At 37.4% G+C, this 24,190-nt stretch overlaps 1 protein-coding gene across 2 annotated transcripts in view; it reads right to left on the bottom strand.

The window, feature by feature from the left end:
* Positions 1 to 23,854, bottom strand: part of SNX13 (sorting nexin 13) — a 130,196-nt gene extending 106,342 nt beyond the window's left edge. For both annotated transcript variants that reach the window (XM_059396750.1, XM_059396751.1), the window contains exon 1: positions 23,169 to 23,854. In XM_059396750.1, coding sequence (XP_059252733.1) covers positions 23,169 to 23,768 — 600 coding nt within the window. In that variant the 5' untranslated portion in view covers positions 23,769 to 23,854. The remainder of the gene's footprint in view (positions 1 to 23,168) is intronic.
* Positions 23,855 to 24,190: the final 336 nt, after the last annotated feature.

Here is a 24,190-nt window from a genome sequence, read left to right as displayed (position 1 = left end):
ATATTTGACCTGCATTTCAGTCCATTAAAACCTAAAAATAACAAGTACTCAAGACTATTTGTGTTGTTATGTCTTCTGTTTTATTATTTTCATGTCGTTCTGATAAATAAATGATAATAAATAAATTGACATTTACTTTAGACTTCTAAAATCATTCTCATAGGTTCTAAGAACATAAATATTATAAGGGAAAAGAAATGAAGAAGTACAATTTCAACTCAGCTTGAATGAAAAGAACAAACCAAAATCAAATTCAATAAACCACTGGGGAAAAAAAGACAGATAAACTTGGTTTAAAATCTATTGCATAAGACATATCAAGTGAGAGCTCATGCCTTTAAAACAACAACAACAATAAAAAAAAACTCATCTTTGGCTCATTTTCTTTTTCAAGCCACCATAATCCACCATAGTGGGGTAGAGGGGAAGCAAAGAACAAATAAACAGAACTAGGGGATAGGTAAAATGGTAAGGCCTGACATGAAACAGTTACCATATGATCAGGAATTTCACTTCTAGATATATACCCCCCAAAGGACTGAAAACTCAAATACATGCACATACATTTTCATAGTGCCATTATTCATAAAAGCCAAAAGATGGAAGTGGCCCAAATGTCCATCAACAAGTGAAAGGATAAACAAATTATGGTATCCACATGCAATATAGTAGTATTCCGCCATAAGAAGGAATGAGGTACTGCTACATGCTACAACATGGGTACACTGTGCTAAATGAAAGAAGCCAGACATACAAGGTCAAATATTGTATGATTCCATTTATATGAAATATCCAAAATAGAGAAATCCATAGAGACAGAATATAGAATGACAGATGCCAACCTCTGGGAAGTGAGGGAACAGGAAGAAAATGGGGAGCAACTATAATGAACACAGTCTTCTTTTTGAGGTGATGAAAATGTTTTGGAACTAGACAGAGGTGGTGGTTGCACAAGATTGTGATTGTACTAAATGCCAATGGACTGTTCACTTTAAAAATGGTTAACCTGTTATGTCCATTTCAATTTCACCTCAATTTTTTTAAAACTTAAAAAAAAAAAACCTGGGTCAGTTGTTAGAAGATACAATTTCTAGACCCGGGTTCTAGACCAGCTACTTATAGCTGACCTCTCTGAGCCTCAATTTCTTCATCTGTAAACAGGCTGGAAACAGATGATATCCAAGGTTCCTCTCATTTAACTCAGGCTCTATATCTGCAGCTCTGAATTTTTAAAGAATTGTGTCATATAGGAATTTACCTGAAAAACAAAGCATGAAGTACTGGTTAATGTTACAGTTGTACAGCAAAGTCATTAGTTTAGCAGAACTGCTTCTCATAATGACTTTAAATGGAAGTGGACATAAACATTAAAAGTCAATTCAATGAAGGCAATTCCGCAAAGAGTAAAACTAATGTGTTCTAAGATTAGTTTTCTAGCAGTAAAACTTTATCCAAGGGCAGAAACTAGAGAATCTAACCACAATTATAAACAAATAAAAAACAGGTGAAAGATCATCTAGAAGACAGGTTGGATTAAATTAACTCCAAATTTAACTCTAAATCAAAGAGTATCAATTCTTTTGGGCTTTGCAAAGGAGGTACTGAGTACCATAAAGCCTGAGATCATTTTGGGTTGGTTTTCTCTATTTCTGATTTAGACTTAATCCACATACACAATAAATCAAATAAGCCATAAAAATTAAAGAGACTAGTGTTCTTAACCTTGCTTTTATAAGGTGGCACAAAAAAGCAAAGCCCAAGGTTTCCTCAGGAAGCAGCTCTGGAGGACACCTGGGTGGCTCAATCGTTAAGCATCTGCCTTTGGCTCAGGTCATGGTCCCAGGGTCCTGGGATGGAGCCCCACATCAGGCTCTGTATTCTCTCTCTCTCAGGGAAATAAATAAATAAAAATCTTAAAAAAAAAAAAAAAAAAAGGAAGCAACTTTGGATACATTCCAACATAACAAATGTTGACCTGAGTTACCATCAGTTCCCACCATACAGTAAAGTAGAAATAATTTTGGCTTAGAAAATTTTAAGCCAAAAGATGTCAGCTGTCATAGCCAAAGAAAAATCTTAACATTCCTATGGATCATCTGAATCTCTTGTTAAAACTAAACTGTGAGATATAACCACAGATGACTGAGACAAGTGACTTGTGTAGTTTTTAAATAAATATCAACGGACTTTTAGGAAAATGGGTACCACTCATACCCACCTTAACATCAGGAAAGGCAAAGAATGAAATCCAAAAAGAGAAAGGAAAAGGAGCACTCTTTAGCATAATTGTGCCTTAATTTTCACCTTGCTAAGTACGTCTGAAAACTATGAATACAAAAGAAATAAAAATGCATGTCATAATTCAGCTGTTACAAGCACCCTTTTGACGTACCCTAAGCCCCATGACCTATCACAGGCTTCATCTACTTCATGTCATAGCCTCAAAAAATTACTTTTAGTTCCCTAATTTAAACACATACAAAATAAGGTCACTGTATGCAAAATCATCTAATTAAACAAAGCATAAAAGCTTTAATCATGACATATATTTCACTTAGTAAAAGCGCATGGGTTTTAATCACTAGTTAACATGATACACTATAATTACGCAAAAAGTCTTGTTTTCCACTTAGCATACAATTTTCTTATCTCTACATCAAGCTGTTATTAAATTTACTACATAACTACTTATCTTATTTTGACCAAAAATATGCTGAAAATTTTTAGAATGTTTTGAATGAACTTTTCATTCAAAACTAATTTCATAGTACATATGCATAACTAGGGTGGCTCTTTCATACTGCAAGTATTATACTTTGAAAAGCTTTTAATTTTAAAAGAAGAATAAATTTGCTGCACTCTGTTGACAGGGAGGTCTGATGATCACATTTTCCAAGTTTAACCATGCAAGAAAATCAAGATACATGTCAAATTAATAAAATGAGCTGCAATTAACCCATTTATTCTTGTAACAAATTTGAATCAGTTTAACAACTATAAATTTCTAGGTCCATTATACCTTAAGCTAAACTGAGTAAGGTTTCTTCGTGAAGCTCACTTCGACCTTGACTCTCTGTACTTAAAATTCTAATGTATAAATAAGGGAAGTTTGTCAATGTAATATATAAAGTTCTTTTTCAGTACTTCTAAATCTACTCCAATTCTTATACAGTGGAGAAAAAATAAAACCCATCAAGAGCTGCTCACAAATCTGAAACTAGACAATTACAACTGTTCCTAAAAAGCATCAAGAGTTAAAGAAAGTGTGTCAGGTACAGCAGAGTGCCAAATGCACATGAGCAGCAGAGTGAGTGCACAGAACTATGCTATGCAGAAAGGACCTAGCCTTGACACTCCAAAGCTGCCACCAGCCAGTGTCAGAACAAACAGACCAGGCGAGTAACGACTACCCAGGGAACCTGTGGAACTACAGCCCAGTACTCTGGGTCCCTCCATGGATCGTGTTCAATTAATCCAAACCCTGTAACAAACAGAAGGGTACAAAGCTAGTGTTTCCTATGAAACACTATCAACCCATCAAGGTCAAAACGGACACCTAAGAACCATTTACCTTATTACCAACTGTCACCCACTGCGGAACTGATGAATGTATTTTCCACATCAAGTCTGAACCCACAATGCCCTGTTGTTTTTGGTCACTACCAAGATAAATGTATTCAGTTATTAGTACTCTCCTGTATACTATTAACCACTATATTGTTCTTGCTTTTTCCTCCATTATCCAACTTCCCATTGCTTCCCTCCTACCCAAAGCTAGTGTTTCCTATGTTTCCTCTAGGTTTACTGTGTTCCATGGTAAAACAAACAAACAAACAAACACACCTACATCCTCAAAAACTTCACTGTTTGCTTTAAGTAAAAGCTGCTTCTCCAGTGACCCTCTCAAAGGCTGCCTATTTTTTCATTTATCACTTACTTACTCCAACTTTTTGATGCAGGGTCATGGTCCCAATCATAACTCCCAGTCAGTTTCCTGTAAGAACTTCTGTCCCTGTACAGTTCCTGCCCCTTGGAACTACCTGGGGTGGCGGGGCGGGGGGGGGGGGGGGGGTTAAAGGCCCACTGCCCAGGTTACACTACCTATGAATTAAATCAGAACAGCTGGGGATGAGAGCTAGCTATTTGGATTTCCGAGGTGTAGCAAATTAAGGAAGAGCATTAGCAGTTTGTTAAGTTCCCCAAGTGATTTCAACATGGTCACAGGTAGGGAAGACTAATCTCCATGGCACCCTTAACTGTTCATTCAAAATTCCTCATACATGGTATATAACATTCTTCTCTATCCCAAGTACTACATAACCTTGAATCATTTAACATACATACGGATAATCCATCCATCAGTCTACTTTTAACATCATTAATATTTCACCTTTGCCAACTTTTAGTGCAACTCCACTTTAGCCACTGGAAGACCACACTCCAGACTTCATCATCATCTTGTCTTCTCTGAATGGCAAATGTGAAAATTAATTGTCTTATTCTCTTACTACAATCTTCCAGCTCTAAATTAGTTATACCAACTTATCTATTTTTGTCATTCAGAGTTCCAGACACTTGATTCTTCTATTTTCTCCTTATTTAGCCCACTTCTGTATCCACTTCCCTATCTAGATTGGACTCCACAGCTCACCATCTCAACTACTCTCTTGCCAATATCCTCATTTATCACATTATGATGAAATTACTTGTTTATTTTCTGATATATAACATATGCTATAAGTCTCATGAGGACATAAACTGTGTATGTTTTGTTCATTGATATATTCTTGGTGCCAAATGTAACATTTGGCACATGTAGTACGCTCTCAAGAGTGTATATTGAAAATAGTACCCTGATCAATCATCAAATCAGTGTTACATAAATCAAGATTTGTAGTTTATACAAGATTTTATAATCAGCTATAATCTTCAACAGTTTATCTTCCTTTCTGATCACCAACTGGTATCTTAATACTTAGGTTCCACTTATCCTTGGTTTCTGTGTCAAATCAATTCACTAACCAACTGCTAACTATAGGGCAGAGAAAAGAAAACAGTATAAAGTACACTAATAAAGAAAAATCACTGAAAAAATTAGATAAACAATTTAGAAACTTACCAAAGCAGGAAAAGGTAATTCACATCACTACCTTGACACTTGTTTTTACAAATGTATTGAAAATTCTCTCATGTGTTTAAATATAGAGAAAGGTATAGAAGTAAATACTTTTTTTTTTAATAGAAAAGGCAAACAAGACTTTCACCTACTAAACATGCTTCTGCACTGGTTTGCTTTTCAAAAGTCATGTTATAGTACAAATAATACTTCAATATTCTTAGATTGCACTTACCACTTTTCCTACAAAATATACACCATATTCTTAATTGATTTTATTAGCATTCAATTAACAATTCACTAAAAATATTAAAATACACTATTACTAACATTTATTTCTAGCAAGCTCTGATCATAAAGGCTGTCATAACATTTGTACTCCTCTAAGCAAAAAATACGAAACATCCTTAAGATGCAAAGCATAATAGTTGGTCAAATTATGGTAATAATGAGGACCTAGCTTAACACACACATGCCCTTTAAAACAGATTTGATGTGGAAAATCTTTAGAAAAAATAGTACTGGTATATTGCCAAGGCCTAATTAAGTATTTATTAAGAATTTTAAAACACTTAGTAGGAAGTATGACATTAGGAAGGTGGAGGTGATGAAGACAGACATTGCTGCAAGTAACTGTAAAGAGGCAGCAGGACCATTAACAAAGATGATCCTCAAGAGTAATAAAAAGTTAAGAATCCTAGACTTAAAGTGATGCTGAGACAACTAGCCAGTCTTATAAAGGATCTCCAAAGTTAAGACCTAGAGACTCAAAATGTGCTAGGAGAAAAAAAAAAAATGGATAAGCACGGTAATTATCACGAGATAATACAGGCAGGAATTTAGTGAGGGGCAGTAAGCAGATTCCAGGGGCAAGGAGGGCAAGGCTGGAAATACCGGGTGTCTCTTGCTTAGGAGGATTCCTCCTCCTCCAGGGGTGTGACGAACCATGAAGAACACTCACAGCAGAGCAACTGAAGACAGGAACACTGCAGAATTTCAAGTCACTGTAGTTAGCTTCCCCACTAAAGAGCACAGTGGTTGTTAATTCTCCAACACTGCACAACATAAACCCCACTCTTCGTCACCCTCATATCTCAGTAAAGTCTTCTATAAATACATATACACCATCTACATGTGATACTAATTTCACAAAAAAAAAATTTTAATTCAAGTTGGAGAAAACTGCAATGACTTAATTTCAGCTCTATTATCTATTTGGTCTTACTTATGCAATATGAGTAATACTATCTCCTAAAGATAACAACAACAAAATGCACAGCAAAATTTAAATACCTTGTGACACCAAAAGCACAATCAACCAAAGAAAAGTAGATAAACTGGCCTACATCAAAATCGGAAAACTTTGCACTCAAATGATACCTTCAAGAAAATGAAAAAAGCCAAAGCACAGAACGGGAGAAAATATTTGTAAATTAAAATATGTGACAACGAACCTCTACATATAATACACAAAGAACCATTAGAACTGAGTAAGAAGTAGACAACCCAATTTTTAAATGAGCATGAGATTCAAATACACATTTTCTCCAATGCAGATAAATGGTCATGAAAAGCACATGAAAAGATGTTCAATATCATTAAGCATAAGGGAAATACAAATCAAACCACTATGAGATAACACTTCTCACCCACCAGACAGCTATAATCAAAAAGAGATATAACAATATCAAGGATGTGGAAACTAGAAACTTTCTGTACTACTGATGAGAATGTCAAATGGTGTAGGTGCTTTAGAAAACAGTCCACAGTTTCTCAAAAGGTTAAACACAGTTACAATATGATCCAGCAATTCCACTCCTACTATACATCCCAAGAGAAATTAAATATTATGTCTACACAAAAACTTGTACACAAGTGTTCATACCAGCAGTATTCAGAATAGTACAAAAATGGAAATAGCTCCATGTCTACCAATAAACAAAAGGATACATAAAATGTGGTGTACCTATACAATATTAGGCAATACAAAAATTTGAAGTACTGATATATGCTACGACATGTACGAACACGAAAACATGCTAAATGAAAGAAGCCAGTCACAAAGGCTACATATTCTGATTTCATTCATATAAAATGTCCAGAATAGGCAAATCTATAGCAAGGTATTTGTGATAAAAGGAGAGAAGATTTGAGAATGATGGCCAAAGGGTGAGGGTTTTTCTATTTGGGAGTAATGAGTTCTACAACTTATTGCAGCAATGCAGGCATAATTCTCTGTATTAGAAGTCACTGAATTAGACCCTTTGGGTGAACTGTGTAGTATGTGAATAATAATATCTCAGTAAAACTATTTTTAAAACTACCACTTGCTAGCTAAACAACAAAAAAAGAGGAAATAAATAAGCAAAGCAGGCCAGACACACAGAAAAATGGAACATAATCAATTCAGAACAACAAAAAAAAAAAATTCTAAGGAACAAGTATCTAAAAAATTACAGTGAAGAAAGGGTACTACCTTTAATGCAGTGGCTCTCAGCCAGGGACAACTCTGCTCCCCAGGAAAACTTTAACAACATATGGAGCCATTTTTGGTTATCAAAAGATGTGTTGGGGGGGGTAAGAGGAGCAGGTACTACTATCACAGAGGCCAAGGATGTTGTGTGTACCCTACACAGCATCCTAATGCACAAGACAACAACCCGTACAACAATGAGGGAAAAAAGGATGAGAAACAGGAAAAAGAGGAGAAGGAAAAGAAGAAGAAGAGATTACCTATTCTGGATTAAAGATATTAACAATGATACTGGTGGAACAGATTCTGGTTCAAACTGGGAAAATTTTAATATAATGAATATTCAATGGTAATAGGAAATTACTTGTAATTTTATTAGGTGTGACAATAATGCTGCGGTTATACTTTTTTAAATTCTCATTTAATGAAATGCTTATCAAAATACAACATTTTTAAAAGAACTAGAATAAACAATTCTAAAATTGTATGGAACCACAAAAGACCCTAAATAGCCAAAGCAATCTTCAAAAACAAAAGCAAAGCTGCAGACATCACAATTCTGGACTGCAAGTTATATTACAAAGCTGCAGTAATCAAAACAGAAACAGACATATAGATCAACAGAACCGAACAGAAAACCCAGATATAAGCCCACAACTATAGGGTCAATTAATCTTCAACAAAGCAACAAAGAATATCCAATGGGAAAAAGATGGTCTCTTCAACAAACTGTGCTGGGAAAACTGCAAAGTAACAGGTATAAAAAAGAAACTGGACCACTCTTACATCATGCACAAAAAAAAATTCAAAATGGATGAAAGACCTAAATGTGAGACAGGAAACCGTCAAAATCCTATAAGAGAAAAAAAGAAGTAGTATCTTTGACATTGGTCATGGCAATTTTTTTCTAATTATGTCTCCAGAGGCATGGGAAACAAAAGCAAAAATAAAACTACTGGGACTACATCAAAATAAAGAGCTTCAGCACAGAGAAGGAAACAATCCACAAAATTAAAATGCAACCTATGGGATGGGAGAAGATATCCGCAAATGACATTGCTGATAAAAGGTTAGTACGCAAAATATACAAAGAATTTACACAACTTGGTGCTTGGAGCCTGGGTGGCTTAGTTGATTGATAGATTCTGCTCAGGTCATGATCCAGGAGTTCCTCGATGGAGCCAAGACAGGCTCCCAGCTCGTGGGGAGTCTGCTTGTCCCTCTCCCTCTGCTTCTCATCCCACTCATGCTTTCTTTCACTCTCTCTCTCAAATAAATAAATAAAATCTTAAAAAAAAAGAAGATTTACAGAACTCAACACCCAAAAAACAAAAAATCAAATCTAAAAGTGGACAGAAAACATGTACAGATATTTCACCAAAAGAAGACATCCAGAGAGCCAACAGACACAGGAAAGGATGTTCATCATCACTTACCATCAGGGAAATGCAAATCAAAACTACAATGAGCTATCACCTCACACCTGTCAGAATAGCTAAAATCAACAACATAAGAAACATGTATTGGAGAGGATGTGTAGAAAAAGGAACCCTTGTACACTGCAGGTGGGAATGCAAAGTGGTGTAGCCACTCTGAAAAACAGTATGGAGGTTCCTCAAAAAGTTAAAAACAGAACTACCCTATAGCCCAGTAATCACACTACTTGGGTATTTACCCAAAGAATACAATAACACTAATTTAAAGGGATACATGCATCCCTACATTTATTTACATTATTTACAATATTTACAATATTTACAATAGCATTATTTACAATAGCCACGATATGAAAGCACCCCAAGTGTCCACTGACTGATTAATGGATAAAGATGTGGTGTGCGTGCATATATAATATATTAAATATTATCCAGACATGAAATCTTGCCATTTGCAATGACATGGATGGCACTAGAGAGTATTATGCTAAGCGAAGTAAGTCTGAGAAAGACAAATACTGTATGATTTCACTCATATGTGTTATTTAAGAAAAACAAAGGGGAAACAGGGGTTGACATCAAGAAACAGAAACTCTCAATTATACAGAACTGTTACAAAGGGGAAGTGGGTAGGGAGATGGGTTAAATATGTGATAGGGCTTAAGGAGTACACTTATAGTGATGAGTATCAAGTAATGTATGGAACTGTTGAATCACCATATTGTACATCTGATATTGATATAACACTGTGTGCTAACTATATTGGAATTAAAATAAAAACTTGAAAGCTAAAAAAAAATCCATACTCTTGGGAGATTGTGAGAGTATTCTGAGAAATGACCTAATATCTGCAGTTTACTTTAAAATGATTCAGCTACAATGCAACAAAAATAACACAAGAGTCAGAAATGAAGAAATATGACAAAATGTTAATATAAGTACTTGGTATATTGGTGTTAAAGGCAATATTTTTCAAGGTTCCAGTATGTTTGAAAAATTACACTTTAAAAAACTGATTAAAATTATATAGTTTATATATTTCTGAAAATAGTTTATTTTAAAAAGGTTCTTTCTGAATAATGGAGAGTGTTTTTTATTCATGACATTTCTTGCAACAACAATGAAAATGTTTTAATGGGAAAGAGGGCACTATTCCACTATATTCTTCAAGACCAGAAAGAAAACATAAAAAAAAAAAAAAAATTAAGATCTTGAATGTCCAGGTTTCTCAGTAATTTTCTTCCTATTCCATAAATACCTTGTTCTCTTTAGATCCTGTAACTTTAACACTAAAATAAAAGGTATTATTCTAATATTAGTACTGCACTTGCCATTTCTTTTTTTTTTTTAAGATTTTATTTATTTATTTGACAGAGAAAAAGATCACAAGTAAGCAGAGGGACAGACAGAGAGAGATGAGGAGAAGCAGGCTCCCTGCTTGGAGACTTGATCCCAAGGCCCCTGGGATCATGACCTGAGCCAAAGGCAGAGGCTTAACCCACTGAGCCACCCAGGCGCCCCCCACCTTTTTTTTTTAAGATTTTATTTATTTGTTTGATAGAGATCACAAGTAGGCAGAGAGGCAGTCAGAGAACAGAGAGCCCCACACGGGGTTTGTTCCAAGATCCCAGGACTCTGGGATCATGACCCAGAGGCTTTAAACTGCTGAGCCACCCAGGCACCCCTGCACTTGGCACTTCTAACCCAACAATTAGGCACTGCTCACCTACTCTTTTTGGGCCACATTATACTACATAAAGATCCTCAAACATCAAGCCCATTCCCTGGGGCACCTGGGTGGAGCATGGAACTCTTGATTTTGGCTCAGGTCAAGATCTCAGGGTCTTGAGATCCAGCCCTAGCCTGCTCAGCCTGGATCTTACAGGAGATACTCTCTCTCCCTCTGCCCCTGCCCTGGCTCCGGCGTGAGCACATGCATGCTCTCTAAATAAACAAACAAACAAATAAATAAATAAAATAGTTTTTTTTAAAACTTCAAGACCATTCTCTATCATTACCTCATTCTGAAAAAATAAGCTTAGTTACATGGCAATATAAAGGCATATTAAGTGCCCTTAACAAAAGTGATTTATAAAGAATGAATTTACTTAATATGCCTGAAGAATTCCATTTACAAAAGTGTTCCTCTACTAAAGTTCACAAAACTTTTACCATAGTAGTTCACAGGTGCAACAGCAAGACAAAACAGGCCATATTCATAAATGGCTCCTCTTATCCCTCATTCATACATGACTAAAACAAGAAAAAAGTTTCAATATTCAAACTCAACTTTTGCTTTTCCCCATCATACACCATCCAAGGGTAAATCAAAACAACACAAGCCTATTACAGTAGAAAGACCTAGATCTTCAATGCAAAGCCTACCAATGAATTATCACCAACCTTCTATCTTGTTTTTTTTTTCCTTATAAAAAGGAGCATCCTCTAAAACCATAGTAGAAACCACCATTTACTAAGTGCTTAGTATTGGCTAGGACCTTTGCTAACCACTTTATATATATTTAATTCTCACAACAACTCTGACATGTTATATTACTAATGCTATTCTACAGATAAGGAAATAGCTAAATCATAGAACTGGGCCATGAAGTGAGCCTGGTTTATTTAAAATTCAAGCATGTTTTGAACCATTATTTTACACTGACTCTCAAACAGACTTTTTAAAAAGGAAAGTCAGGAGGAGATGGGCAAGATTATACACACAATTTCTGAAAAATCAAATAAAAGTGATTTACTGAGATTCAAAAATTCAATTTGTCAGAAAAACCTGAAGTAACTAAACTGACACTAACATCTTAAATCTCATGGTACTCTAAAACTCTGATGTAGATTTTTTAAGTAATAGTATTCAGGTAACTTTTAGGGTATGTTCTAGAGTTGGCACAGATACACATAAATTTCCTTCACAGTCCTGACGGCTGCACAGTAACAAATCATTATCAAAACAATGACCCTGAAAGTACTACAAGATCCTTTTAACTCACAATAAAAAAAAAAAAAAAAAGCCCAACGGTGTTCACTAACTCAGAGATCATGAGTCTTTAATAAGATAAATTCAGACGAGAGGCATACCAACATAAAAAAAATTATACTGCACTGTATCGCTTTAAATGTATACATGCTGTTTTATTTGTTCACCTCTTAAATTAACAACAGAAAAATATTTTTATACCTGTTTGTGGTGTGTAAAAATGAAAGTTAAATACTCTATCATCGCCTATTTAATTTCTTTGCAAGAAGGAGGAAAGGGTAAGGTTGGGGGAAAAGCCCTGAGACAGCAAGCTGCAAGCTTAGAGAGAGTAGAATAATAAGAGGTAAGGGAAAATAATCAACACATCTACAAAGCCTCACCAACAAAAGAAAAATTAAGTATAGAAAGGAAAATAAAGACAGATACAGATTCACCCACAAAGGACTTTGATGGCATAATCTCCAGCTAAGTAAAATGTTTTTATAATAGGAACACCCCCTCCTTGTGTATAACTGTTTTATTATTGCATGAACGCAGAAAGGCAGCTGTCCTGTGGAGGGACTGAAGTAATTTATATGCTTAATATCCACATTTAAACTTATAAGTACAAATTTTATTTGTAGTAACACAGCCCTCAGTCCTTTTCTTAACTCACTGCACGATACTACTACTACTAATCATGCCACTGCGTCTATTTTTTAAACAAAGGATTTTTACATCCCTTGCCTATTCCCTATTAAAGGAACAAACTAACAGAAGAACTTCCATAAATTCAAAGCTACTTTACATAAAACTTTATCAAACTGACAAGAATCATAATACTTTCCATAACAGAAAACTACGTTAACACTGGCATTTTTAAATATATATATTTTTAAATATTTTATTTATTTATTTGACAGAGAGAAATCACAAGCAGACGGAGAGGCAGGCAGAGAGGGAGATAGAGGGAAGCAGGCTCCCTGCTGAGCAGAGAGCCTGATGCGGGGCTCGATCTCAGGACCCCGAGATCATGACCTGAGCCGAAGGCAGCGGCTTAATCCACTGAGCCACTCAGGCGCCCAACACTGGCATTTTTAAAGCACAATATGAAACTGTACTACAACTTTTTCATTTCACTCACCTACAGTAAAAGCTTTAATATAGAATAGATAAATTAGTCAAAAGTTCTAGTTATGACCAATTCTATCACAGGTATCACCTCTCAATTTCCTCCTGAAATTTTCTAAATCTAGCTCTCAATGTAATACATAAATTACAGAGTTAGTAAAAACTGAGAGAGGGAAAAATCTGGTCATCTGGGTCAAAGAGAATTTCTTTGCTTTTTTTTTTTTTTAAGATTTTATTTATTTACCTATCAGAGAGAGAGGGAGCACAAGCGAAGGAGGGAGCAGCAGGCAGAGCTGGCAGAGGGAGAAGCAGACTCCCAAAAGCCCAAGATGGGGATTCAATCCCAGAACCCTGGGATCATGACCTGGGCTAAAAGCAAATGCTTAACAGACAGCCACCCAGGCGTCCCCAGTTTGACATTTTAAAATCTCTACCATGAAACAAAGAACACAGAAAACAACTTCAAACACTAAATTCTAAGCTATGAAAATAAACTACTTGCTATTTACATCTGAAAAAATAAGAATAAAACCTAGTATTTACTGAGTATTACTGTGGGAAACATTATTCACAGGATTTAATGTGTTGTTTCACTTAATACTTATAACAACACTATGGCGTAAATACCATTAATTTACAGTCACGCAGATGAGAAAACTAAGGTTCAAAAAGGTTAATAACTTTCCAAAATCAAAATGCTCTGAAGTGACAAAACTTTGATTCAAATCCAAATAATCTGACACCACCCACTGCTCTTAATCATCAGCATACATTCCTCAGAAATTGGAAATGTTCAATTGTGATTAGAAAATACGAATATGCGTGTATACAAAGATTTATGCATAGGTAGAAAAGAGAGATAATTAGCACTTTTCGCCCCAGAACAAAGACAATCACACTAAATTTTGCATTAGTGCCTTTACTTGACTCACTATTCTGAGTTATCAGACATTTGCTGAACTTTAGTTCATAAAACACAATTTTAATAAATTATAAAATACTCTCAAGCCTAAATGATTTTTCTAAAATTTTTATGTAATCAATACACCCACTCTTTTAAAATAGGTTATTTCAGATGTTTTTTCTCTTTGTTGTTAAACCCTTCAAGCTGCCTCCAACCTCCCCCTACCCCATTTTCTCTAACTCTGCCAAACTTTACCAGGATTAGACTATTCCACAGGGTTAGGTGTTGAGCATTTAGGTGCTACTTAAGAAAATGTGTCAGATACTAGTGATTAACATCAGGTATAAAAATAGCTGATTATATTAATAACTGCAGTCTGATTAAGTACCCTGAGAAAAATACGCCATCTCAAATAAACTCGAGAAGAGACAACAAGAACAAATGCAAAGTACAATATTATGACTTAAACACTGGATAACACATATCTTAAAATCAGACCAGTTACTTCCCAAAATTTATGTAGTAACGAAAATAAGATGTTTAATTCTTCTATTAACACTGCACAACTTCAATCAGTTTTATAATTTCCAAGCCTCAAATGATGGTGCATCCAAAAGCCTTTCTCCACACATCTATGCTGTCACACAGCTCTAGCCTTAAAAGTCATAATGCAAAGAATCACACTCTCTCTACAGTGCCAAACCATAGCCAGGCTAAAAATAAAAATAGCTCCAGGGTTCCAGGAGCAAAACCAATTCAGGTTTAAGCACAGTAACATCCAAGGACTCTCCAATCATGCAGATCTATGATGAAAAAACCAAGATACACCCTGTGGGTTTCACACATGCATAAGAATAAAAAGATTCCTCGGGAAATTGGGAAAAAACAACGCAATAAACCAAGAACAGTAAATTATTCCAGTTAATGTACATGAAGTGCCTGGTACTAACTTAAAGATCATAAACCAGTTTAATTTTCACAGCAGAACATAGAATTGTTTCATTGAACTTTGTGGTACGTATCATTTCTGAATTTATAATGGAATTGTAGATGGCTGAAATGATCTAAAATGTTCTGTCTCTAACAATGACACCAAGAGGCTTTTAGTCAAGAGAGTAAGGTAGCAGCTGCCCTCCTTGAAAATGTATCCCAAATTTCCAACTTTCTGAAATCCATAACCAAATTTTTAGTCATACTTGCAAAGTTTCAAGATAGCATTAAAGGGGGGCATCTGGAGGGCACAGTGGGTTGAGCCTCTGCCTTCAGCTTGGATCATTATCTCAGGGTCCTGGGATCAAGCTCACATCAGGCTCTCTGCTGGGCAGGGAGCCTGCTCCCCCGCTATCTCTGCCTGCCTCTCTGCCTACTTTTAATCTCTGTCAAATAAATAAATAAAATCTTAAAAAAAAAAAAGGTAGCATTAAAGGTTATACAAACTGCGAAACACTCAACAAAACACCACAAAAATCAGCATTATTGTACTGCTAGAAACAAAGCTTTACCTAGTACAGGAACACAAATTTTAAGTAATACAAATAAAATCATAATAAAAACCAAGTATTAAGAGATACAAGATAAAATCTAAGTTGTTCTTGCATTTGTAATTGGTCATATGAAAATGACATCAATCTAACCAAATTTTTACCTGTAAGAAAAATTAAGACAAAATACATTCTAACAAAAAGACTGGTGTTCAACTTTTTTTGGTTTTGTGATCCCAAGCACAATATTCAACGATGGTGTCCTATTAAAAAATATCTAATGGACACTGATAATAACCAATCTTTTAAAGGTAATTAATGTGCTGGCATAAATTTATGGTAGACAATTTTTGTCTTAATGATTTTTCACTTGTTAATCTTACTGCAAAGAATATTTAACATTCATCCCCTCAACAGATTTTAGTGAGGACATTAGATGTTAAGCTCTATTCCAAGTACTGGGAACACAACTGTGAACCCCATCTTCAGGAGTTCACATTCGGCTGGGAAGAAACACAAAATAAGCATATAAATGTATATATAATAGAGGAGGGTGGAGCTAAGCATTACTTTTATGGAGTAATGGAATTCAGCTAGATCCTTCAGTAGACCATGGTAGACCCCTTAAGGAGATTTAAAGTCTTTTCCAAAAAAAACCAAAAAACAAAAAAACAAAGAACATGACAAATTCACAAATTCTTTTACCTCTCTTTTCTCATTTTTTAAAAAATTTATTATGAATTAGCTTGGCACAAATACAGACAGAAGAGATGGGCTGACTCTTCAATAACAAAGAGAAACTCATTTTAACAGCTACCATCTCATCCAAACTGGTAGTTTTAACCTGGAGTTATAAAGCTAATGAAAGTAATTACCTTTTAATTACATACTCCAACCTTTTCTTCCGCTTAATTTTTCATCCTTTAATTATGTTATCTGTTTTATTTTGACAAAAGACCTCAAGGCTTCAGGTGAATGAATGCCAAACTGGCACAAGGTAGCTCTGATAGTGAATTTTTAGAGGGCAGGTTTCAGATCTGACTCACCCCTTGGGCACCAGAACTTCTCAGGTGCCTACCACATAGTAGATGTATTTATGTTTAGTGAACAAATTAAACTGCAAAAATTAACCTCTGATACAAGTTATAACCAAAGCTTTATAAAAATTATCCTAAACAACACCTTTTCCTTTCAAGAATTTATCAGGGTTGATTAAAAGATTTACTTTCCCACAAATATTTAAGGACATGTAGAAATAACTGCTAACCCTCAAATAAGTGAACTTTTTCAAAATATTTTTTCTTTCAAAAATTCTTTGGAATCAGTTTACCAACTACATAGGAAACTAATCTCATTACTAGTTTGCAAGACATGCTCTCGGTCAACCTTTTTTTTTCTTCTTTTCACTTCTTTTAACCTATTCTTGGCCTCCCCTATATCTACACCAGTAGCCAGGGGGCACCCTCTTTCTCTGGGAATCCATCCATCCATCCACCCACTAAGAAGCAAATGAGCCATAAAGCTAGATGGAGCCTAGGACTTGGATTCATATCAATGCAAGGCATACGGGGCGGGGCGGGGGGACAACCTGATGTATTAACCACAAATATTTGTATAATGATTGAAAATTTACAGAGTTGTACTCTCTATCATTTTATCTGATCTTCACAATATGAGAGCAGCTAGGAAGTGCTACTACTATCCAATTTTACAAAGAAGGGAACTAAGACTCAAAAATTTCAAACAACTCCCCTGATGTCACATCATAAATAAGTGAAGTTGGAACTCATCCTCATACCACTTAACAACAGGTTATTGTCTGTTGCCACACTACTGTGGTACATGTAATTTGTTGACAGACGTGAGCATGCATTACCACCATGAGTCCAGCCTGTTTATTCACTCAATTTTAAACCTTTTTAATGGTCAAATAGTTTACTATTTTAAAGCTGTCCACTTGCTTTAATTCAAATTTATCTCTCTCCTTCCAAATATTTAAAGTGCTGTAGTATCAAAATTAAACCTAAGAAACAGAAAGTCAATTTTAGATTACCATCGATAGAGAGGACACTTAATGGTCTGTAAAACCACAAAATTTCAAAACATGTTTAAAAAGCCATACCCTAAGAACCTCTCTCAGGAATGCCATAAAGTCACTTAGCTTCACCACCAAATGGCTAGCTACTTAGTGACCAGAGCTGAAAACTTCCCCATGATAAAACCTATTTTATTCCTCTTCCAAAAGCTCATGTTCCCTCTTTCCATTATTACTCAACTAACACAGCCTGGTTGATTCCACCTGAAGCAAACATCCTCTCATACCCTTTTTCTTTTCCCTTTAGGAGATTTCCACAGTAACACTAGAAATGAGACTAAATGTAGGTAAGCATGAGCACATCTAACAAGACTAGATTAATACATAAAACATCCCATGTCATCTGCGAAAAGCTATATATATGTTGGCAATTACCACATGAAAAGATCAAAAGCAAATACATTTTCCAGTGGCCTTATGACATACAACCAATTCCTTTAACCTTTTTTTTTTCAAGATTTTAGTTATTTGTCATAGAGAGAGAGAGCAAGTGAGCACACACACAAGCAGCGGGAGAGCAGAAGTAAGCAGGTTCCCCACTGAGCAAGGAGCCCAAGGTGGAACTCCATCCGAAGACCCTGGGATCCTGAGCTGAGCCGAAGGCAGCCGCTAACCCAACTGAACCACTCAGGCGCCCAGTATAGCACTTTTAATTATAAACATACAGTAGACTAGTTAAGAAAACAATTTTTTATCAATGTCTATGGAAAAGTGGTCAACAAACTTTGAAACAACCCATCCAAACACCAGAGTCTCTATATTAGAGTTCTAGGAGAGAAATAGAACCAATAAGAAGTAAGGATTTTTTTAAGATTTATTATGAAGTACTGGTTCACACGATTATGGGAGCTGAGAAGTCCCACATCTGCCATCCAAAAGCTGGAGACCCAGTAAAATTAGTGGTAATTCAGTCCAAAGGCCTAAGAATCAGAAACCAAAGATTTAAATCCCAATTCAAGGAAATGAGATGGGACATTCCAGCTCTAGCAGGGGAAGGGAGGGCGAATTCCTCCTTCCTCCACCTATAGTTCTATTCCGGGCCCTCAAGGGATTAGAGAGTGCCTACCCATAACAGGTAGAGCAATCTACTTTAGATAGTGCACTGATTCAAATGTTAATCTCAGCCTGATCCAGAGACACTCTAACAGACACACCTAGAAGTAACTGTTTAATCTGGGCACCCCATGACCAGTTACGCTGACAAATAAAATTATCATCACATGATTAAACAACTCTGTACTATAATGCAAACTCAATCACCTTTAAGAGCAAATCACCTATCAAAAACTATAAAATCCGGAAAGAAAAAACCTACTGACTTCCTTTGTGCAAATATCTTCAGAAAGTATTTGAAACACAAAATTTTATTCCTTCAACAACTATTAATCTGGGACTTCTAAAAGCGCTACAGAGTGCAACTTTTCCCACCTATATCTTATTTGTTAATCACAAAAGCTACAATTAGCGTTAGTATATAAAAACCAATAAATCTGGGTGGCAGTGACTGAATACAAATATAAACCATTTTTATCTAACACCTCACATCTGCTCACAACCCAAACTACTAAGCTTAAACAGCTACAATGTTTTTAAAAAGCAGAAGACCAATGTCAACTGGCTAGTAATTGGTTGTTAGCAAAAAACAACCTCCAGAGTATACCACAGCTTAGGTTTAAATTCAACATATTATCCTGTATCTTCTATACCTTTAGTATTCTGTAATAATAAATGCTCGGACCCATAACCCTAAAAGCTTTTAAAAAAAAGTTTAAAAATGTAGTTAATGACAATTCTTTGTTAAATACCTCTTTATATCCTAATGTATTTCATTACATTCTAATCCTATGAAAATTCAGATTAACTGAAACAAATCCTCAAGTAAACATCCCATACCCTAATTCTGATATATGTAAATTTATGCTTCTTTTTTAAAAGAGAGGAGTAGAGGGCAAATAGGTATTAAACAAATAATTTTCAAGTACACTATGACAAATAGGAGTAACATTAAGAGTAAGAAGTCCTGGGGCGCCTGGGTGGTTCAGTGGGTTAAGCCTCTGCCTTCCACTCAGGTCATGATCTCAGGGTCCTGGGATCGAGCCCTGCATCGAGCATTGGGCTCTCTGCTCTGCAGGGAGCCTGCCCCCCCCACAACCATCCCACCTGCCTCTCTGCCTACTTGTGATCTCTGTCAAATAAATAAATTAAATCTTTAAAAAAAAAAAAAATAGCAGAAGTCCTAACAGGGGCAAAGACAGTAGAAGGGGAAAAAGATTAACTAGACATTTAAAACAGACAAACCAGTCATACTTATTTGGAAAATGCAAAAGACACACAAATATCGCTAGCAAGTCTTCTAAATATGTCATTTGTACTGATAATGAATATAATACAAATTGAAGCCAAAAAGTTTAAATCGAAAACTATGTTAACCTCCCTTTAGGGAAACAAACCAAAAAAAAAAAAAGGCAAGGGGCACCTGGGTGGCTCTGCCTTTGGCTCAGGTCATGATCTCAGGGTCCTGGGATCTAGCCCTGCATCAGGCTCTCTGCTCGGTGGGGAACCTGCTTCCCCCTCTCTGCCTGCCTCTCTGCCGACTTGTGATCAAAATAACTGGTCAAATAACTAAATAAAATCTTAAAAAAAAAAAATGCAAGAGGACATACTGGGGCTGTACTTTCAATTCACGCTAATCTACCATCACAGGTTTCAAAGTTCAACATACATATCAATTTGCTCAACTAGGTAATTTTTTCCATTAACTTGAGATGGCCCTTAATTGGCCACTGGCATCGGTTCTGAAAGGTTTCAAAGATCTATTTTGACAAAATGCAAAACTGAAGTTTCATATGAATATTTATCACTACTGTTACTATTATGTATCTATATACCTGGCATCCTCATCCTGGTTAAAAAAAAAAGAGTAAACCTCAAAATACTTTACTGATGATTATCAGCTACAAAAGAAAATTAATGATGCATTCATTCCATACTGAGTCACAAAAACAGCACACAATCTGGAATAAAAGGACATAGGTGTGACTCTTGGTTCCACCTGTTACATAATTTTAAGCCAACTACTTTAACTCTCAGTCTTCTCATCTGGCTATTGAAGACTGTATCTCCCATCTCAATGCTGAGATATCAAAAAACCAAGCAGACAGTACCACTCACCACTTTCTGGAGCATAAAGTCTGCTCATTGAACAATAGATTCTTTTGCACATAGTTCATCATTATGTATTTTAAAGTTTAACATGAATTAAATCACTTCCTCTAATATCTCCTGATCTATGTTGGAACAAAGAGAAGCAGTCAAACAGAGTCCCACACTACTAATTTTTTAGTAACCAATACTGAGTAAAATTTTATATCTAATGTATTTCCAAACAGACTATTTCTGAGTCTTAAAAACTAAAGGCTAAAGGTAAAACAAAAAGTCTTTCTCACGTAATATTTCTGTTTATCTACTGACAGTATTTGGGCAAAAGTAGTGTATTATAAAATCTATTAAGAGAGGTGAAAATTACTCACTGAAAGCTATACAGTCAGAAATACTAGGTCAGGAGATGGGATTCAAGTTTCACATTTGCCACTAATAAATGCTGGCCTTAGACATTTGGACAGAGACCCTTGAAGTCTCTGGGCTTCAGTTTTCTCATCTATAAAATAACTACTAAAAACCAAAGATAAAATCCAAGTCCCATTTAATCTGGGCCTTCCTTCGGGAAGGCAATCCACTGTAGTAGTTAACAGAATGGACTCGGCAAGGACTGACTGCCAAGGTGGGAAACCTGGCTCAGCCACTACAAGCTGTGCACCAATCAACACACACAAAGCACTAAAGTACATCTTACTACCATCAATGACGTACTGTTTAAAATATTTCACTGAAACACAAAACCACTTTACAATACAGAGGCTTAAAAGGTACAGTCCTGCCAAATCAAGATACTAGCATTTTAGTAGCAGACACTGAGCTCATGTGATAACATCAGAACCCTTTAAACCATGCTAACCTAAGCCAAGTTTCATCAGAAGATCATGTCATAAAATATCAGACATTAAAGACTCCACTGAAACTTATTGTAAGGCTAATTATTCTCACCAAAATATCATACTGAAGGTAATAATAGAACTTCTGCTACTTAGGACTTCTTTTTTAACCAAATACTGCTAATGACAACAGAAACTTACGACACATCATAATTTCCAAAAATTAAATAAACTCCAGGAATGAAAAATATGTGGGATTTAGAAATATTAAGTGAACTACAAACTACAAGAAATAAGGATTTCATGAATTAATACCAACCAGTATTTACCAGATCAATCATATTCCAAAGCTCTGTGTGCAGATCAAGAGCAAATACCAAAATGTGAACTTCCTCAGAGGTTCAACAAATTGGAAAGGCAAGTAAATCCTTTTTTATCACTTTTTAACACAACAAAAGCCACTCATCTACAAACGTTTTTATTTTCTTTTGGCCCAGGTAGGAATACTCCCTGTTGCCCATTAAAACTGTTTCCTATCCTTAACTCGGCCCACAAAGATAACCCAAACTAGTCCCTGACAGCTGACATCTGAACCTTCAAAGGACTTCAAGCGAGTAGCTTCTAAGATATTTCCTCAAATCCACAAGCTGCAGAATTTCTCTTCAGTGACGCCTACACGAGCATATACCAGTACACATAACTGTGTTAACTTGGGTCAAGTATCTAATGAGACCAATTTAGTTCTTCCCCTTAAAGTACTGCTGGTAAAGGCAAACTCTACTTCTTCAAAAAGTCTGCTTTTTTTTTTTTTGCAATGGACATGAAGCACTAGAAAAGGGAAACTGATTGGCTAGTCATAGCTGCCCTACTTCCATTTCAGGTCCAAGTTTAAAACAAAACAAAACAAAACTGTTCCACAAAGGGTACCAAGGGAGCCTTACGCAAATCAAGAGTGTATGTAGGTGCTAAACTGAACTTCCCGATTCCTACGACTTAAAAAGGTGACAGGGTGTGAGGGGGGAGGGAGGACGGTGATATAACTGGGCTATTCAAGTGTCGCTTGAGAAAGAAGGTCCACTTCACTAAGTAGGCAAAGTAGGGGGTGGGTAACAACCGGTCTGGCCGAGTGACAAACCCAGGATGCTGACCGAGCTTGGAAGTGGAGGGCCCTGGAGGCCAGGGACCGGAGGAAGGGAGCTCGGGCAAACCGTAGGGGAACTGGAACTAGCAGCAACGCAGAGACCAACGCTGCCACAGAGCAGCGTGTAAGGGGACACCACGAAGGAAGCGATGAGTTAGGTAGCGACAGCAGGAGGGTGACCAGTGCCACGGGCGACAGGCAAGTGGCAACTGCGAAAGAGGAGGCACAGCAGCTGGAGGTGGTGGGACTCTGTTGAGTCAGCACAGCTCCTATTCAGGGGGCACTTGTAGGATCCCCGCTCCTCCTCCGGCCCAGGGGCCTTCTACAGAGGGTCAAGCCCGCGGGCGGGAGAAATGATGTTCTCGGAAGAGCTGGCGCCGGCCCCTTCCCCATTTCACAGGTAAACACTGGCCGCCGTCGCCGCTTACCTCTGTTAACATTATTACACCCCGGGGAAGCGAGCTCCTCCCTAGCCTCGCCGCATGGCAACAGCCGTAGCAGCAACGAAAACTGCCCGAGCCGCCGCCAACGGCCGGAACAGCTCCTTCAGTCTTCTCCCGGGCGGCGGCTTTACTCGGCTTCGCTGGCTTCCCCCCGGCCCGGCTGCTCGCGACGGACGCGCCGCCATCTTGGAAGAGCGACGTCCGCGTCTCTCTGCGACGTGCGCTCCCATTGGTGGGCGCAGGAGCCGCCGGCCACTCGTGACCGTCTCCATGGCGCCGGCGTGTGGGGAAGTGAAGGCGGAAGCCGCGGGGCCCACTCCGACACAGCGGTGAGGCCTCCAAAGCTGGGTTCCCAAACCCACCTGGGACTGCCGCGAGTGGAGAGCGGCCCCAGCGCAGGGCCAGTACGGGAGGCGGCGCGCGCGCCAGCGGAGCTCGCTCGTCCTCCACCGCACGCCGGGGTAGGCCGCCTCTGGGGTGGAGTGAGACCGGCAGAGACCGAGCCTTCGACTGATGGCGCTGCGCACCTCGCGCCTCTCGGGGACAAGGCGGCCGATGTCCTGTGGAAAAACTTCCCTCTCGCATTTCCTTTGCCCACCGGCGACCGAAGAGCAGGGTCGGCCCCTTCCGCGAATGGAGTTAAATATGATCTGAAACTGCTCCCCACGCAGCCCCTGTCTTCCGGAACTTTGACAGAAACTTTTCCTTTGTCCTGACCCGTCGTCAGCGAACCCTCTTCTGGGGTGCGCGGCAGGTTGTAGAATTGATACAGGCATATCACCTTTACCCACGATCTTAGCCGTGCGGACTGTCGCAGATTAGGTGATTGGCCACCACCTGCATGACAATGAGGGCTTAGTTTCGCTGCTTCTAAGAGACCTGGAAAAAACGGGGGGGGGGGGGGGGGCCGCTTTTGCTTTTTAACTGCCATCTCTACAGCTCTCCTGGCTTCTTGATATATTATGGGTCTGTATCAGGGTGTGCAGATGTGAGCAGCCGTCCGTATA

Source organism: Mustela nigripes, chromosome 4 (assembly GCF_022355385.1).
Source record: "Mustela nigripes isolate SB6536 chromosome 4, MUSNIG.SB6536, whole genome shotgun sequence".
In the NCBI taxonomy this organism is placed as follows: Eukaryota; Metazoa; Chordata; class Mammalia; order Carnivora; family Mustelidae; genus Mustela; species Mustela nigripes.
Note: the sequence above shows the minus strand (reverse complement) of the source record. Positions and strands in the feature narration are given on the sequence as shown.